At 48.0% G+C, this 17,764-nt stretch overlaps 2 protein-coding genes across 2 annotated transcripts in view; one reads left to right on the plus strand and one right to left on the minus strand.

Moving 5' to 3' along the window:
• Positions 1–19: 19 nt before the first annotated feature.
• On the plus strand, positions 20–3,446 carry GABARAPL2 (GABA(A) receptor-associated protein like 2; the record flags this gene model as incomplete). The annotated part of the gene is made up of 2 exons (XM_015428203.1): positions 20–198; positions 2,962–3,446. Coding segments are annotated over 2 exons (270 nt in total), but the record flags the coding sequence as incomplete, so codon positions are not given.
• Positions 3,447–5,927: 2,481 nt separating this feature from the next.
• ADAT1 (adenosine deaminase, tRNA-specific 1) overlaps positions 5,928–17,764 on the minus strand; it is a 28,924-nt gene continuing 17,087 nt past the window's right edge. The window contains exons 5-8 of the mRNA XM_015428216.1: positions 15,583–15,728; positions 14,212–14,311; positions 12,597–12,683; positions 5,928–6,800 (exon numbers count right to left, since the gene is read on the minus strand). Coding sequence (XP_015283702.1) covers positions 6,668–6,800; positions 12,597–12,683; positions 14,212–14,311; positions 15,583–15,728 — 466 coding nt within the window. The 3' untranslated portion in view covers positions 5,928–6,667. The remainder of the gene's footprint in view (positions 6,801–12,596; positions 12,684–14,211; positions 14,312–15,582; positions 15,729–17,764) is intronic.

A 17,764-nucleotide genomic window follows, 5' to 3' on the forward strand; every position in this document is an offset into this window, starting at 1 on the left:
GGGGTGCCGGGGCGGGCGGGCGCAGGTGATCGTGGAGAAGGTGTCGGGCTCGCAGATCGTGGACATCGACAAGCGGAAGTACCTGGTGCCCTCCGACATCACCGTGGCCCAGTTCATGTGGATCATCCGCAAGAGGATCCAGCTGCCCTCCGAGAAGGCCATCTTCCTCTTCGTGGACAAGACCGTCCCCCAGTCCAGGTGAGGAGGTGGCGGTGGGGGGGGGGCGCGCCAGGGCCACTGAGGGCCCCTCCCCTCCCCAGGCCCCCCAGCAGGGACAGGGAGCGCCAGGCCTGGGGTCCCTGAGAGCCCTTCTGCTGCTGCTGCGGCGGCTGCTCAGGGGGCAGCGGTTTCGCTGGCTGGCAGAGCAAGCTCTTGGTAATCTTGGTAGGAGAACAAGCAAGGGTACCTTGAAAAGCTTCACTGTTTATGGTCACACTTTGTTGTTTTCGTCTTGATGGGGTGCTTCTTTCCTCCTCCATTTATGCGATTCATTTACATCCCTTCCCCTCAAGAAAGATGAGCTGGGTCAAGTCTCTCGCTTGCCTCTTGAAAGCTTATATCCTATTTGTTCATTAAATGTGCACAACAGCGTACCATTAAATCCCTGTACAGTACAAATAATCAATCTCAGGCAGAATGAGATCACCATCTGCGAAAAGTCATTTCTCAGTAGGGCTGGAAAGACGTGGACAGTGTGTATCTACTGAGGGAGGGAGTTCCACAGTCTCAGGGGCAGCAGCCAAGCCCAGTAGCAGAATCTCAGAGGTAGCAGGTTTCCGCAGGGCCCAAGCTGGCTTATTCCGGTATTCTGCACCCAAAATTGCCAAGGGGTTTAAAGGCAAACCGGCACTTTGAGTGGAGACAAGATGCAGACTGGGAGCCGCCAGTAAAGTAGATACGCTCTTGAGCAGCAGTTGCTCATTTTGGCAGCACCCAATTAACCTTCTAAGCACCAGTTCAAAAGCAGTCCCACACAGAGTTTATTGGCAAGCCTTGACAAATTTTGCTTTTGACTCTAAGAGCCAGGCTTGTTTTTCATCTGTATTTTGTACTCTGAGAGCCAGTGCAGTGTAGTGGTAAAGAGTGTCGGACTATTATCTGGGAAATCCAGGTCTGATCCCCCACTCATGCCGCGGAAGCTTGCTGGGTGACCTTTGGCCTGTCACACACTCATCTTAGCCCACCTCTCAGAGTTGTTGCGAGGACAAAATGAAGAGGAGAATGATGTGAGCTGGCTCAGGCCCCCTTTGGTGAGAATGGCAGGATATAAATGAAAAAATACTTTCATGACCACCGATGTTCTGGCTATTGCTCAAGATGTAAAACTTCTGGCACTTTTGAAGCCATGGGGAAGGAAAAAAATTGAATAGAATAGAAATTGGGGGGAAATTTAAATGTATGCATTACTTATCTTTCTGTTTAATCTCCAGTTATTTTACTGCTGTACCAAAAATGCATAGTTTATAACATAGTTAGAATATAGAGAGTTGTATTATTTGGCATATTATGAAAACCAAAAGTATAAGTGCTTTTTGGAATTCGTCAAGCAAAACTGCAAACAGAACTGCAAGCTGCTGTACTTTGTGCTACCTTACTATGTGTATATTAAGTTCGGCCATCTGAGAAGTTGGGGTGGTGGTGGCAGAATCTGAAGGTGGAAAACAAATTCTGTTATAAGCAGAAGAAAATGTATTACTTGGATAGAAACTCTCGTATCTGAAATGAAATACTATTTTCAGTGGCCACCACAACAACCCATGGGCTGTTTCTCATAATTTTATTAAAGTGTTGTAGCATGTAAAACTAATCTGTAATCCTATTCTGACTGCTCTCCAATTTCTCATAATTTCATTAGCACTTTAAAAAGTTCTACTTCATTGAATACTGGAGCCAATATGGAATATACCTTGGTTAAGAAATGCATTTGCCTACCGCCACTAAGTAGTATAAAGTTAACATCTAAACAGACAATGCACAAGCAGTTTTTATGTGAAACGTTCTGATGTGAAATGCTAAGTAAGCATTATACGTGTGCTGAGGATGACCAAGAGACACTACAATGGAATAATTGCTGAAAACACTGGCACCTGGGTTCTGTTGAGCCCTGATGTATTTCAGCAGTGTAGTGTGGATGTTACACCAAGGCCAGTATCCGATGACCATGGCCAGGTCAGCTTCGGCATGCTAGCATCAGCTGCTAGCGGCCCCTCCGGGTGGCTTTCCAGAGTGGCTGGAGTCTCCGCCTAAGGTCTGGGAGGCCCAGGTCCACATCCCCGCTCTGCTGCAGGGCGTACCGGGACAGGGAGGACGATGGCGGGGGGAGAGAGTTGCTCTGCATAGCAAAGGGAGCCTAGATTCAAGTAAGCTAGAAAACTTCTGGGGAAGAAACTGCCCCACAGCGTCCCTAAATGCAGGGCGATGCCATGGCCTAAGCGTTACCTCAGCGAAGAGGGTGCTTTCCCCCTACCCCATCATACCCCTGTGGTTGATCTCGAGATGCAGAAGCAATTAAGGGAGAATGCAAAAAATGTTGCAATCCTGCGTGACGTACCGTTTCATAGACTGGGCATATACCTGTGCGCTTGAATTGCACTGTAGCATCTCAAATGGCTACACACGAGAACAGCTGGCCATGGAGTGAACCATGGGGCAGCGATCTTGGGCTTGGTTCTGGGCATGGCTGAAGAGCCGGTGTGCGACGTAGATGCTGCTGCACCAATTGGGCACAGTGACCACAAGGCTATTAAAGCTCAGCATTCTGTGTAATGCTAGGGATTTAATGGGCAGCCCAGCACTTGGCCTAGTCTCAGGTCGTTTCCTCCAAAGGCTGCAAGACGTGCTTGTGTTTTGAGGCTCTTAGACAGATGCACTTCTGCAAGCCCACACCTTGGCTTCTGTTCAGTCTGTACTCCACTTTAATTCCTTGGCTGGTGTCTCACTGCCTCTTTCTTCTTCTTCAAGCCTGACTATGGGGCAGCTGTATGAAAAGGAAAAGGACGAGGATGGATTCTTGTATGTGGCCTACAGTGGAGAAAACACGTTTGGTGTCTGACGGCATCTCCCCTCCTTCGCCTCTTGTAAATAGCCTGTGGTTTGTGATCATGACTCTCCCATGGCTCATCCTGCATCCGTCACTGGGTTGATCTAATATAGATTTTGGTTTGTTAGACTAGTAATTTATAAGAGGTTTTTTCCTGTTGCCCATTAAGTCCATAGCCTCCCTTCCTGAGAAACATTTCATGGCATCATTGTTTAAATATTGAAGCAAAGTGGTTGAAAGTGGGAGAGGGGGATGAAATGTATGTTTGGTTAATTATTATTTAATAACAAGGGAGCTTCTAGGTTATTCTCAGCAGTATCAAGATACTGATATGTTGATGTTGGCTTATATGTTCCTCTTGGTGAATTCCGCTAGAGGAAGCGATAATTAAATCTTATCTCACAAACATGTGGTGATTCCATTGTGTTTTCCAGCTTTGTTTTAATGAGCAGGCTCCTCCTACAGCTGTACTTGCCTTGTGGCATGGATTTAATAAGAGCTACGATTGGGGGGGGGAGACAGGCTCAGGCTCTTCTTTTGCTGTCGAGGTGGAAAGTGGGTTCTGAAGCAAGAGGACCTTGGCAAAATCTGTACTGATTCTTTGGAGACAAAGTGGATGTTCTTTGATATGTTTCACAATTGTAACCATAATCAGACTTTCTGGCAGTTTACCGAGGATATAAATTATAAGCTAACAGGTGTTTAATTTCTGGCTTTCACCCTGAAATCTTTTTTTTAACCAATTGTGTTTATTTTTAAAATATTATATTCTTTATTCTTAAACCTTACGGGTTCAAAGGGAGGTTTACAGTCTTGAACTGTAAATCTGCAGCAGTGACCCTCTGTTGAAAGCCTTTTGTGTCATATGATTACGGTGCGCGGACTCTAATCTGGGAGAGCCGGGTTTGATTCCCCACACCTCCACTTGGACCTGCTGGATGACCTTGGGCAAGCCATAGTTCTGTTAGTGTTCTCTCAGCCCCGCCTCCCTCACAAGGTGTCTGTTGTGGGGAGGGGAAAGGAAAGGAGTTTGTAAGCTGCTCCGAGACTCTTTTGGGTAGTGAAGGGTGGGGTATAAATCCAATCTCTTCTTCTTCATATCTGAGAGAGCACATTTTGGGTTCCTAAGGACTCATCATGGAGTGCCTTCCAGGTCCATTAGCACAAGTTGCTGCTTTTTTTAGTTCAGTACTTCAATGTCATCATTTTTCAGAGTAAATGGCCTGATAACCGTGGAACAAATGTTGGTTATCTCCAACGTATGCTATACAAACACAGTCAAAAGGAGTCATTTAATGACATTTAGAATCAGAATCACAGAGCTGGAATAGTCTATAGAGGCCATCTAGTCCAACCCTCTGCTCAGTGCAGGATCAGCCTAGAGCAGGGTGTCAAACAAGGGCTTCCATCAGGCCCACAGTGGAACTGGCCATCTCCTGGTTCCAGTTCTGCTGCTGCTGCATCGTACCTTGTTTTGCCAGACCCTCTTAATCACTCAGCCATTTCATGTTTTAACCTGGGTCCTAGACTCAGAATTCTGAGCATGAGATTTCTGTGGTGAATGTCAGTAAATCAAAAGTAGGTTTGCAGCTTACAGAGCTAATGTTTTAAGCATGTTTTTATTCTAAGTAAAAAAAACACCCCTTTGTGTTTTTGTCCTTTATAAAGTTTATATCTCCACTACCTGTGGTTACATTTTATGACACACATGGCCCGGCCCAACAAGGTCTCATTTATGTCAGATCTGGCCCTCATAACAAATGAGTTCAACGCCCCCGGCCTAGAACATCCCTAAGAAGCATTTGTCCAGCCGCTGCTTAAAGACTGCCAGTGAGGAGGAGCTCACCACCTCCCTAGGCAGCTGATTCCACTGTTGCACAACTCTTACTACAAGGGGAGCTCCCCCCCCCCCCAGTACCTCTTGTGAATGCTGCAGGACTGATGCAAGGCTACCAATTCCACACCCTCTGGATCATGGAGGGTCGTGATGGAGGCAGAGAAGGTGTGTCCTTGGGCAGCAATCTTGCTCATGTAGCCTACAGACATTTCTATTGTTCTGCCCCCATAAAGGAAGAACTGTTCAACAGGTAAGTTATGTATCCACTCAAAAGGAAGGTGACTCTGAATCCAACGCACGTACATACACTGCAGAAAAAACAGATGTGAGCTGCCCCTTGTGCCATCTCCTTGGGGGGGGGGGGTCACTAGTGGAGCTAGTTGGCTCTTCCCCTCCCTCCCCATGCCTGTTGCCTCAGCAGGCCTGTTCTTCACCTCTGCTTCCCTGTGCATGGCACAGGTCAGCCTTCACGACTTACCCAGTGTGGGGGAAGACCTTTCCATACGCAGGGCACAACCGCGTCCTGGGCTGCTTCCGACCTCCTCCCTAGCCGATGGAGAGGGTGGCCCCAGGCAGCACTTCCAGCCCGCGGGACCTAACTAACCCCACAGGAAAGCAGACCCTTCTCTGACCTCTGTCTACGTGCTGGAGGAGTGGTGTTTCCCACGCCAGGACATCCTGGTGGATTTGTGTGTGTGTCAAAGATGCGCTCTTTTCTAAGCCCCCCAAAGAAGAACAATCTTGTTTTCAATTCAATAGGGTAATGGTGGTGTCTGTAGCAAGCAGCCACAACACCACAAAATATGTAATCATTGAGAATTGTCAGGTGCTTGTTTAAGAACCAAGGCTCAGGGCCAGGGAATCTGGAGCATCCGTCTCTTCGCTCCTTGACAACATGAAGCCATTGCAGTCCCCTTCCAGTTGCTGCTGCTTGCCCCAGGAGGAGGTTCTCAAGAGTCACTGTGGCATACCAGAGCCTGTGACCTCAGCACCTCCACCCAGACCCAACAAAGCAGGTGGGGACTGAGCTCAGCCAGGCCTGTGAGTGGCTCCAGCCACACCCACCTTAAGGACATGAAGAAGAAAACAAGCATTACCCACTCTGTTATTCTGGGCCTCCCGAGTTTATTGGAGCCTTAATTTTGAGAGGAAGAAAGAGACACCCAAGTGTGGCAAGCCAGGGTCCCAACTGTGCAAAAACATTAGGAACAGCTCCTAGTCCACTGTCTTCCAACTCATTTTGGGAACAGCTAGGGGAATGCACAAGTAAAACAGGCAACTCTTGGAAGAGTGGGCCAGGTTCCCGCCAGCCTTTGCTTACCCAGGGCCGCCCCTGGTATGTGCCTTCAGCCAGAGCCCTTTCAGCGGAAACCCCACTCACCTGCTTGAGTCTTCAGAGGGTTGCACTCTCCAGGTGGCTGGTTTTATTCTTCAGTGTCTACAATTCAAGGGGGGTATTTTTGTCTCCCCACCCATCATGGGAAGGGGCAGCAAATGCAATGACAGGAGGGAACGTCTGTTCTGCCATTCCCTGAGCTGAAGAGTCAGTCTGTCAAGATCCAGAGGTCTGAGCATCAAGCTCTATGGTATTTTTTAAAAAATTATCTACTTCATTTATAGTTACAGAATCCAAAATTGTACAAGTTTAAGGTCCAAACTGTCAGGCAACGTGTAGGGCTGTTGAACAAGGCAGCAGAGTGCGTCCATCTCCTTGCCTACCACTGGGTCAGTCAAGTCAATGGAGACTAATGAGTTCTTGCACCTAAACAGGCCGGCCCAGCTCCTTCCCTCTAGGCGAAGTTCAGGTAATCCCGGCTGTTCCTCACCCAGAAACAGAATGCCTGGCTCCGCAGCTCCTCCCAAGCCTCTTGGTAACTGGCAGCAGCTTCCTTGTACTCCCAGTAGGTCTGCAGTCTCGTAGCTCTGAGGAGGAGGAGAATGAACAACAGGCGCTGGGTGCCTCATGGCCTTGGCTGCTTTCCCTGTCTGGCTTCCCCTCTGCCGACCCCTCCCAAACACGAAGGGGGGGGTGAACTTCCCCTTTGGCGGAGGGCCATCGGAGCAGAGGCCATCTGTGGGAGTGCTCTCACTTGAGGTTTCCTGTGCTGAGCAAAGGCCCCTTCCAGCGCTCTGACTCTGAAGGGGTGAGCAACTTCCCAGCACCACCCGACAGACCTCGACCTGGTAAGGCACACAAGAGCTCTACCACCCCCCAACGGCCTCCTGCCTGGAAGGCAGCTGGAAATTCCCAAAACGATCAAGAGGGCATGATGCCTGGGCAGCACCGGTTGCCGCCTCGTTGTGCAGAGGCTGCTGAGCCAAGGGGGAGGAGGTCACAGAATGGGGTCACTCTACAAATGGACACCAGGGGAAGGATTGAGGAGGAGAACTGTGAAAAGAGACACCCTCAGACTCTGGAGTCATCTTGGAACCAGTCGGGGGACGAGAAGATGGTTCCTCTTGTGGATTAAAAATTGGTTAAACAGGAAGCAGAGAGTGGAAATACGTGGACAATGGAGGGAAGTAGGCAGTGGTCTCCCACAAGGACTGCTTTTTGGGTCAGTGCCATTTAATTTGTTCATTAATGATCTGGTATTGGGGGATGAGCAGGGTCGAGGCCAAGTGACACAACAGAATTATACCGGATGGTGAAAAGCAAGGACCTTGCCAAACTGGGTGAGTGGGCAGTAAGGTAGGTGGTACCCATGAGATGATGCCCACTGGGACAAAACATCCCCGCCATTTTGGTGTAGTGGTTAAGTGCGTGGACTCTACTCCGGGAGAACTGGGTTTGATTCCCCACTCCTCCTCCACTTGCACCTGGCTGGATGACTTTGGGCAAGCCGTAGTTCTGATAAGAGCTGTTCTTGAAAAAGAGCAGTTTCTGTCAAGAGCTCTCTGAGCCTCACCTGCCTCACAGGGTGTCTGTTGTGGGGAGGAGAAGGGAAAGGAGTTTGTCAGCCGCTCTGAGACACCTTTGGGCAGTGAAGGGCCATGGGGTATAAAGCCAACCTCTTCTTCTTCAAGTACAGGTCAGTGGGGTCTGAACTTGTTGAGACTGAGAAGGGATAAGATCTTGGGGCTGCAGGAGGTGACTCAATGGAGGTGTCAACCCCAAGTGTGCTGCAGCAGTGAATAAAGGTAGCTCTATGCGGGGGATCAGAAGAAGAGTCGGTTTTTAAGGAGTCTCAAAGCAGCTTACAGTTGCCTTTGCTTCCTCTGTTTTATTTATTTTATGCGGTTTCAATCCCGCCCTCCCTTGCAGACAGACTCAGGACAGGTTACAACAGCAAATAAAAACAAAACAATGTCCAAATAAAACCCAGGTAAACAGTACAAAATGGTGCATTGATAATTTAACAAGCCCCCAAAGGCATGCTGTATGTGTGCCTGGGAGGGCTAACTTATTAAGCGGTGGGCAAGTACCAGCCACCGATGGCACAAGTTGATACAGTCAAAAACAGAGGTGGAGTGGGGCAGGACGCCCGCGGGGCCCTGATCTCACTTGAGAGCGCGTTGCACCAGGCTGGGCCCAGAGCTGAAGAAGCTCTGGCCCTGGTCCCAAGGCTAGGCGGATGTCTTCTGGCCTGGGGATTACCAGGAGACGTCGGTCTGAAGAGCGTAAAGCTCTTCGGGGGACATACTGGGAGTCGGTCTGAGGAAACGTGACTGGTCCAAGGCCACCCAGCAGGCTTCACGTGGAGGAGGTGGTGTGGGGAGTCAAACCAGAGGCAGAGTGGTGGTTAAGGACACCACATCCAGCGGCAGTAAGCCTCCAAACACTGGTGCCAGGAGACAACATCAGAAGGCCTCAGCCTCTGTGCCCTGCTGCAAGACAGGATGCTGGACTAGACGGACCACTGCTCTGATCCAGCAGGGCTCTTCACATCTTCTTCTTCTTAACTCCTATGCCTGTGGTATTCTCTGGTGTGCTTTCTGTGAGAAGTTATCACTGGTTGTCTCCGAAAGCCTATACCAGGGGTGACAAACTTGAGGCCTGTGGCTGGAAGCGGCCCGCCCATGGCTTTAATCAGGCCCCTGGCTCTTCTCCTGTCCTCACTTGAGGCCCCTGAAGTTCCCAGCTCTCTCTGTCTTGTCTTGGAAGCCATTCTGGGCTTGCAAAGTTACAAAGAAAATACGGAACAGATTTTTCCATTAAGGTGTCTGCACCAAGATCGACTACTCTGGGGTTGTTTCCCACAATAGAAATAGTGCTCTGGGACTGGAATGACAGCCTCAGTGAGTAGCAGCAGCATTCTGGGAATGGAATTCCACTCTGGGGGCCCTTGTGAAGTGCCTCAAGGATCTGTCCTTGTTCAACATCTTTAGAAATGATTTGAAGGGATACAGGGAATGGTTATTAAATTTGCAGATGATACTAAATTGGAAGCGGTAGCAAATACGGTGGAAGACAGATACAGGATCATCTTGAGAGGCTGGGAAACTAGGCTAAAACAAATAAAATGAATTTCAATGGGGATAAATGTAAAGTTCTGCATTTAGGTAGGAAAAATCAAATGTATAACGAGAGGTTGGGGGAGTCTTGTCTTGGCAGTAATATGTGCGAAAAGGATCTAGAGGTCTTGGTAGGCCATACACTGAACATGAGCCAGCAGTGTGGTTGCTAAAAAGGCAAATGCTATTTGGGGCTGTATCAACAGAAATATAGTGTACAGATCACACGAAGTGATGGTACCACTGTACTCTGCTCTGGTTAGACCTCACCTAGAGTATTGTGTTCAGTTTTGGGCACCACAATTTAAGAAAAAATGTAGACAAGCTGGAACATGTCCAGAGGAGAGCAACGAAGATGGTGAGGGGTCTGGAGACCAAGTCCTAGGAAGAAAGGTTGAAGGAGCTGGGTATGTTTAGCCTGAAGAAGAGACAACTGGGAGGTGATATGATAACCATCTTCAAGTCCTTGAAGGGCTGTCATATAGAGAATGGTACAGAGTTGTTTCCTGTTGTCCCAGAAGGTTGGACCGGAACCAACAGGTTGAAATTAAATCAGAAGAGAGGTGGTGGGCTCCCCTCCTTTGGAGGTTGCCGAACAGGCTAGATGGCCATCTAATGGCAATGCAGATTGTGTGAACTTAGGCAGATCATGAGAGGGAGGGCAAGAAGGGTTGCCTCAGTGCTTAGTTCTTGTGGCCCTTTCTTACATGCCCAGGGAAATGCTGATTGCCACTTTGGGGTCAGAGAGCAATTTTCCTCCAGGCCAGTTTGGCCAGGGATCCTGGAGGTCATCTTCTGGGCAGGGAACAGGGGTCACTGGAGGTGTGGAGGGGGAGGTATTTGTGAATTTCCTTCATTGTGCAGGGCGTTGGACTAGATGACCCTGGAGGTCCCTTCCAGCTCTATGATTCCAATCCCAGAACGCTTTTGCTACTCCCAGGGGCTGTCATTCCAGTCCCAGAGTAGTCTATCTGGGCCCAGAGACCATAATGGGAAATCCATTCCACATTTTCTTTGCAACTCTGCAATGTATTTCAAGAGAGTGGAGCGCAAGAATCACTTTCCAGTGTTTGTATAGTTGCAGCTGTTACTTGCTGGAGGTCTCCTTGGAAATACAGGGTTTTGAGCCAGCTTGTCTCAAGATCAATGGATCTGAGAATGGGTGCCTGAGTGAGTACTCTAACCTGGGAACCCACAGTCAAAGGCGGACATTACACTGGAGAGCCACTGCCACTCTGAGTAGACCTGGGGGGGGGGGAGGTTTGGCATTGCCAAGCCCCGCTATTTGCCAACCTTTCCATTTTAGGCAGGGATCTTGTTTTGGAGGGGGGGGGAGGTCTGGGAGGTGTCAGTTATTAAAGACTGTTAAATACACACAATATTGCAAGAGTTTTAAGCATATTTGTATTTTTAGTAAAAACATAATATCTTTAATTGTTTGTATCTTTTATAAAGTTTGTATCTCTGCTACCCGGCATTACATTTTATGACACACATGACCTGTCCCCAAAAGGTCCCATTTATCTCAGATCCGGCCCTTGTAACAAATGAGTTTGACACTCCTGGCCTCTACCTACCCTTGGGCATGAATGAAAACCTCTACGTACATATTCATGTTCAGAGAAGAAATTGTTTACAGAACCAAAGTGAGGGACCTGCTGCCCACCCTGGTCCACTTTCTCTGCTGCAGCTGTGACAGATTCCACCCAGCACTCTGTGAAGGCCAGGACGGGGGTGGGGGGGAGACTCCAGAGGCCAAGTGGGGAGGCCGCCTTTTGGAGAGCGAGGTCAAAGAGGGGCACGAGGGGCTCTTGATCAAGGCCCAGCCCATGAGGGGGGCTCAGCTCCCTCCCACCAGACAGACTCCTTCTAGTCTGTTCTGTCTGTCTATCAAGTACTGCTCAGACGGCTATCGCCTTAAGTGGAATTATTTTAAAAGACCTTACTCGGTATTCTTTCCCTTATATTTGATTATTGCACCTCTGAATTTTGCCACTAAGAGGGTGACACGATCTTTTGCATCCGACAGCGGCCACGGTGCCTCTGGGCTCGCACATTGAGCAATTCCATATATCCAAGTAAAGGGGTGACTAAACTGGCCCTTGACCCATTGAATACGGGGCTCTCCATAATCATATGTTGGACGGTTTCGGTTTAATCATATAAGCACCTGCATGTTCTATTAACGTATGGGACTCTATTATACATGAAACTGAGCAAACTCCGGAGCACGACGGAAGACAGGAGGGCCTGGCATGATGCGGTCCATCATGGGGCCGTAAAGAGTCGGACTTGACTGTGCAACTGAACAACAACAACACTCTATTATATCTGCCCTCCGAAGCTGCCAAGGGAAGAACATTAATTCCTGCCAAAGTAAAAGCTCTTCTTGGTTTTGGGACTGTCAATTGATTAAAATATTTTGGCGGTTCCCAAATGGAGTGTGTCTTGTAACATCCCACTTCCTTAAACACTTTTTTATTTGTCTTATAATGTCTTTAGTTCCTATATTCTTAATCATATCATTTGTTATTCCCAGGCTTTTGATTTTCTTTTCCAATACTTGATCCCATTGGCTATAATGTTTATCTGGCTGGATAAGTCCAAGTAGAATAGATCCTCCCTCAGATTTTAAATACTTTGAAGAGAAATGCTTTAATCCAGTCTCACATCCAAGGACAGGACCGGTGGACTGCAGAACTAAGCCCCCCTCCCCCACCACAGGGAGGAACGGGCAGGTTCTAATCAAAATCAGCTGAGTCCCAGTTGTCTGGACCGAGACAGACGGGAAACAAACAACAGGCTTTAAAAAAGAGTTCTGCAGGAAATTGCAAAACTGCTGGATGGGTGATGGGGACAGGATGTGCCAGTTGCATAAGGGACACCTGGCCAGCATTTGCTTCAAGCCTGGACTCTCCAGCTTCCAGATGCTGCAGGGGCCAAACTGGCCCAAGCCATTGCCTTGGCTGATGATACTATTATCTGCATTGTTTGCATGCTTTTGATCATCCTGCAGCTATGCAGAGGCGGGTTCCTGCCAAGCCAGGCCACAAGTGGAGCACAGGAAAGGTGGCAGTGGCAGCAGCCTGCTCCTGAAAACATCCAACCTCTACTGCAGCATGGATGAACACAGTACAGGGGAGAAGGGTGGGGAGCGGGGGAGAAGGAAGACAAAGCCAACCCTCCTCCTGGGCTCACAAGTCGATCAGAGGCACTGGGCTGGGGAAACCCAGATTGCACCAGAGTCAGAGGGATTTTTCTCACCTGAGAGTTCCTGGTAGATTTTCCTGTGGAATTTGGGCCACCAGCTTCAGGAACTCATGGAATAGTTCTACCTTGCAGATCCGAGACCTGCCAAGAAAGAGGACAGATTCTGCCTTTCTTCCCTTTGAAATGCTAATAAAAGTGTCGGGGAGGGGGCTGGTTTTGAGTAAACCAAGCAGAGACAGAAGAGTTAGCTTACAGGCCCTGATCCACATCAGGGTTGCACAATTCACCTTTTACAGATTGCCAGAGACCGGTGAGCTCCATCATGCCTGTTCCAGCAGTCCAGGATTTCAGCCTCTCCTTATAAGGCAGATGCTCTGTGTGTTCCCCCCACCACCACCAATGCTCCCTCTCAGCTGTGAGCAAAAATCCTACTTGGTGAGCTCCCGGCATTCAAGATGTGAGCGAGCGATTTTGGCTGCTGCATCCATTAGGCACCACACCTTAAAAAGGATATTATAGCTTTGGAAAAAGTGCAGAAAAGGGCAACTCGAATTATAAAAGGGTTGGAACACTTTCCCTATGAGGAAAGGTTAAAGCGCTTAGGGCTCTTTAGCTTGGAGAAAAGACGACTGAGGGGTGACATGATCGAGGTTTATAAGATTATGCATGGGAAAGAGCAGGTAAAGAAAGAGGTACTTTTCTCCCTTTCTCACAATACAAGAACTCGTGGGCACTCCATGAAACTGCAGAGCGGTCGGGTTAGAACGGATAAAAGGAAGTACTTCTTCACCCAAAGAGTGATTAACACATGGAATTCACTGCCACAGGAAGTGGTGGGTGCTACAAGCATGGACAGCTTCAAAAGGGAATTAGATAAGCATATGGAGCAGAGGTCCATCAGTGGCTATTAGCCACAAGGTATAGCTAGGGGCTCTGGGGCAAGTGATGCTCTGTCTTCTTGGTGCTTGGGGGGGGGTCAACAGTGGGAGGGCTTCTAATGTCCTGGCCCCACTGCTGGACCTCCTGATGGCACTGGTATTTCTGGCCACTGTGTGACACAGAGTGTTGGACTGGATGGGCCTTTGGCCTGATCCAACATTGGCGTCTCTTATGTTCTTATGTTCTTAAACCACTCTAACTCAGCTTAGAGGGAACATGGCTTCTGTATCTTGGTTTGCTCAGCAGCATCCTTCCTGGTGGTGAGAGCTGCCAGACTGAACAGGGTATTCTCCATTTTGAGGATGGGGGGGGAGGGGGTGTGTGCAAACCTCTAGGCCACCTGATTTTTTCCATGACAGCAGGAAAAAATTCCCAAACCTAGTCCAGCCCTCCAGGTATGATGCCAGATGACTCTTCTTTGACCCAGCCCAGTCAGTGCCGACATAAACTCTGCCTCTGATCTGGGGGCCTCCAAACAATCAAATACAACCCCTCCGCCAGCACACTAGCACAGAATGCACTAATATCATACCCGTCTAGCAGTCGCTTGGGGTGGGAGGAGAGGGGTGACTTTTGTTAGGGAAGCAATCTGGGGGACCCCCCCCCCCCCCCCGCACACACACAAATAAGCCTGAAAAGGGCAGGGCGGGAGGGGCAACAGCTGCATGAGCCTGACCATGGGTCTCCACGCTGAGTCCCCAAAGAGACGCATCTCCAGCTAGGAACACACCTAGACGTGAGGCTGCCAGTGGCTTTCTTGGTGGTCCCCTGCTTGAAGCCATTGGAAGTGACATCTAGTGGGTGTTCAGGAACCTCACTCCAGCTGATGGCTGGTAAACAGAGGAACACGCAGGAGTTACTTGCTAGCAAAACGGGAAGGCACACAGACCACAAGACCCAGTCCCCCCACCACACTCCAGCCCCCCCACCACGGCCAGCTCCTCTTTCTACATCCTCCCATCCCTTGAAGGCACCACCTCTCCTTCCCCCTCAAAAAACTGCAGCTCAGAGTCTGTTTATGCTGGGGGGAGGGGGTTGAACTGCATTTCCAAAGCGATTCAGTTCCCACTGCAGTCCAGGCAACCTCCCTTCCCTGCACCCAGGGGTGGGAAATGGTCAGTAAAATCAGCAAAAGTCAGTTTTTTCATCTTCGTCAGTAATTTGTCCATTTATTAAAAAACTGGTCAGTAAAGTCAGTATTTCTTTGATTTTTGTGAATGCAGTTTGTGCTTTTTTTGTTTTCATTACTGTATTTTGGGGGAAACATGATGACTTCCCAGTGAAAAGACAGATTGTTTTCAGTTCAGTTATGAAGTACTTTAAGGACTTTCTTCCTAAGAGTAAAAGTGATTTGGCGAAATCTTCCACAAAGTATAGAAACGTAATTAACCTCCTGAAACATGGGACAATGAGAGCAGAGGGGGTGGATATTGTGGGGGCTTCAACATGGCCCAGCTCATGCCAGGAGGAGCTGAGGAAGCAACGGAAGAAGAAGAGAAAAAAAAGGGGGATGCTTGTGGATGTGCAGTGCAGAAAACTGTCGAGAAACGAAAGAGTTCATTCATAAAGCCCTTTTTCATCAAAAAACCAAAGGAAAAGGAAAAGCAAAGACAAGCCTTACCTTACAGTTAATTATGTTTTGTCGCCATAATTATTACTGTATGCGTGGGTTTTTTATATGTTTTTGCTGTTTTATCATCTGCAGCATGTGATTATTTTTTGGAAAAAAATTGCCTTAAGTTTTGTACAATAATGAAAACATTGTCCTATCTTCATACAAAAAATCCAATTAAAATGTGTGATCCTTTTATCTGGATCATATCTGACTATGGGGCTGGCGGAGGCCAGATAATAATAATTTTTAATTAAGTCCTACTTTACTTTTAAAACGCTAGCTTATCAATAGGCTGACATTAAATTTGTCAGTTTCTTGTCAGTATTTGGTCAGGTTTTTTGGAATTTTGGTCAGTAAAATCAGAATTTTTGACCCTCTGACTAGTTTCCACCCCTGTGCAGCATCTCAAGTGTGACTATGGAGGCAGCCACTCCCCTCCTCAGCTGCCCTTCGCTCTTCCCTGCTTTGGCAGCCCTTGACACTCACCTGCACCGCACGGAACCACCTTGCCCTGACTCTGAAGACGGCTGTCCTCAATTGCTCGCCGGCTATGGTTAAAATGCAGACAAGACTGCAGGATTTTCACCTTGTGAACCTGGAAACCATCTGGTAAATGAAGAACATGCCAGCACCTGCAAGGACAGTGAAAGCGCAACAGCCTACTGAGGAATATGGCAAAAGGCTACATTCAGAGGAATGAAACAAACCTGCTCTCACCAGGCTCCAGAAGACACTGCGACAGCAGAGTTATCTGTTTATAGCGTGTTCATCATCTTGGTGCAGAAATGCACACCCAGGGTGACTAAGGCACTGGAGTGTCTCTCCTATGAGGAAAGGCTGAAGAACCTGAGACCTTTCAGAGCCTCCCAGGGGGTGGGGAGAGGGGGATGGGCCATAAAATTTATGTTTGGCATGGAGAATGCAGAAAGAACCTTTTGCCTCTCTCCTAAAAACTCCAGAGGCACTCAACTGAGCTGACGGGCAATAGATTCAGGACAGGCAAACGGAAGAACTCCTATACTCAACAAGTAATGACACTGTGGAATTCACTGCCAGTGACCTTAAAGATTTCAGTTGGTTAACACATGTTCCCCTCCAGCTGTTTTCCATCCAGCAAATCTATTTCTACATTTTCCCTAGCTTCTCTACATTCCTGATCAAACCAGCCCCCAGTACTATGTGCTGGTCAATGACCGTGTATAAAACTTATACTAACCAGCCTACAGAAGAACAATTGAATGGATTAGGACAGGGGTGTAAATGTAAGGCCCGAGGGCCAGAACCAGCCCATCCAGCGCACTTACCTGACCCACAAGCAACTGGTATGTACAGAAATGTAAGGTACTCCCCCTTTTATGGTATCCCTTGGGGAAAACCTAGTCTTGCATATGATTACATACATTTATTGGGGCTTTGTAGGCTCCCCAGTAAATCTATTGCTTTCACTGCTAGAAATCAAATGCTTTTGTTTGTATTTTGAGTAAAAAAATATTGTTAATTGGGTTTGCCTGTGTCCTTCATAAAGTTTATATCTATGGTACCTGACATTACATTTTATGGCACACAGGGCCCAGCCCAACAAAGTGACATTGATGTCAGATCTGGCCCTCAAAACAAATGAGTTAGACACCTCTGGATTAGGTTTATCATAGACAGGGCCGGCTCCAGCTTATTTTGCACCCTAGGCGAGGATCCCTTCTGGGGGGCCCCCATGCGCTCACCAATTAAAAAAAATAAATGCATTTTAGGAAGAATGAAAAACACAAATAATCAAGAAACTCCCAGAGTATGGGGCCGGGTGCAGTTTGGTGCCCTTAAGGGCCGTCCCACTATAGGCGATCGCCTAGTTCGCCTAGTGAGTGAGCCGGCCCTGATCATAGACCAGAAAAGGCCCAAGATGACAGACTATATATCGGTGACCAATGAAACTACTGCCATATATCGGTGACCAATGAAACTACTGCCATATGGTTTCAGAGGGTGGCTGTGTTGGTACGCAGTAGGAGAGGGGTGTTGAAAGACCTGAGTCAGATTGAGGTGATGAGAGATGAGGTCCTACAACTGATAAGACAATTTAAAAACTGATAAATCACCAGGCCTGGATGGCATACATCCGAGAGTTCTGAAAGAACTCAGATGTGAACTTGTGGATCTCCTAACAAAAATGTGTAATCATTTATTAAAATCCGCCTCCATTCCTGAGGACTGGAAGGTAGCTAATGTCACTCCCATCTTTAAAAAGGGTTCCAGAGGAGATCCGGGAAATTATAGGCCAGTCAGTCTGACTTCGATACCGGGTATGTTGATGGAAACTGTTATTAAGGAAAGAATTAGTAGGCACATTGAGGAACAAAAACTATTGAGGCAGACTCAGCATGGGTTCTGTAAGGGAATTCTTGTCTCACTAACCTGTTAAGTGTTTTTTAAGGGAGTGAACAAACATGTGGACAAGGGGGACCCAATAGATGTTGTTTACCTTGACTTCCAGAAAGCTTTTGATGAAGTTCCTCATCAAAGGCTCCTAAGTAAGCTCAATAGTCACGGGATAAAAGGACAAGTCCTCTTGTGGATCAAAAACTGGCTAATTAATAGGAAACAGAGAGTGAGTATAAATGGGAAATTTTCTCAGTGGAGGGTGGTAAGCAGTGGGGTACCACAGGGATCAGTA

Source organism: Gekko japonicus, unplaced genomic scaffold, assembly GCF_001447785.1.
Source record: "Gekko japonicus isolate JY-2015 unplaced genomic scaffold, Gekko_japonicus_V1.1 scaffold1901, whole genome shotgun sequence".
In the NCBI taxonomy this organism is placed as follows: Eukaryota; Metazoa; Chordata; class Lepidosauria; order Squamata; family Gekkonidae; genus Gekko; species Gekko japonicus.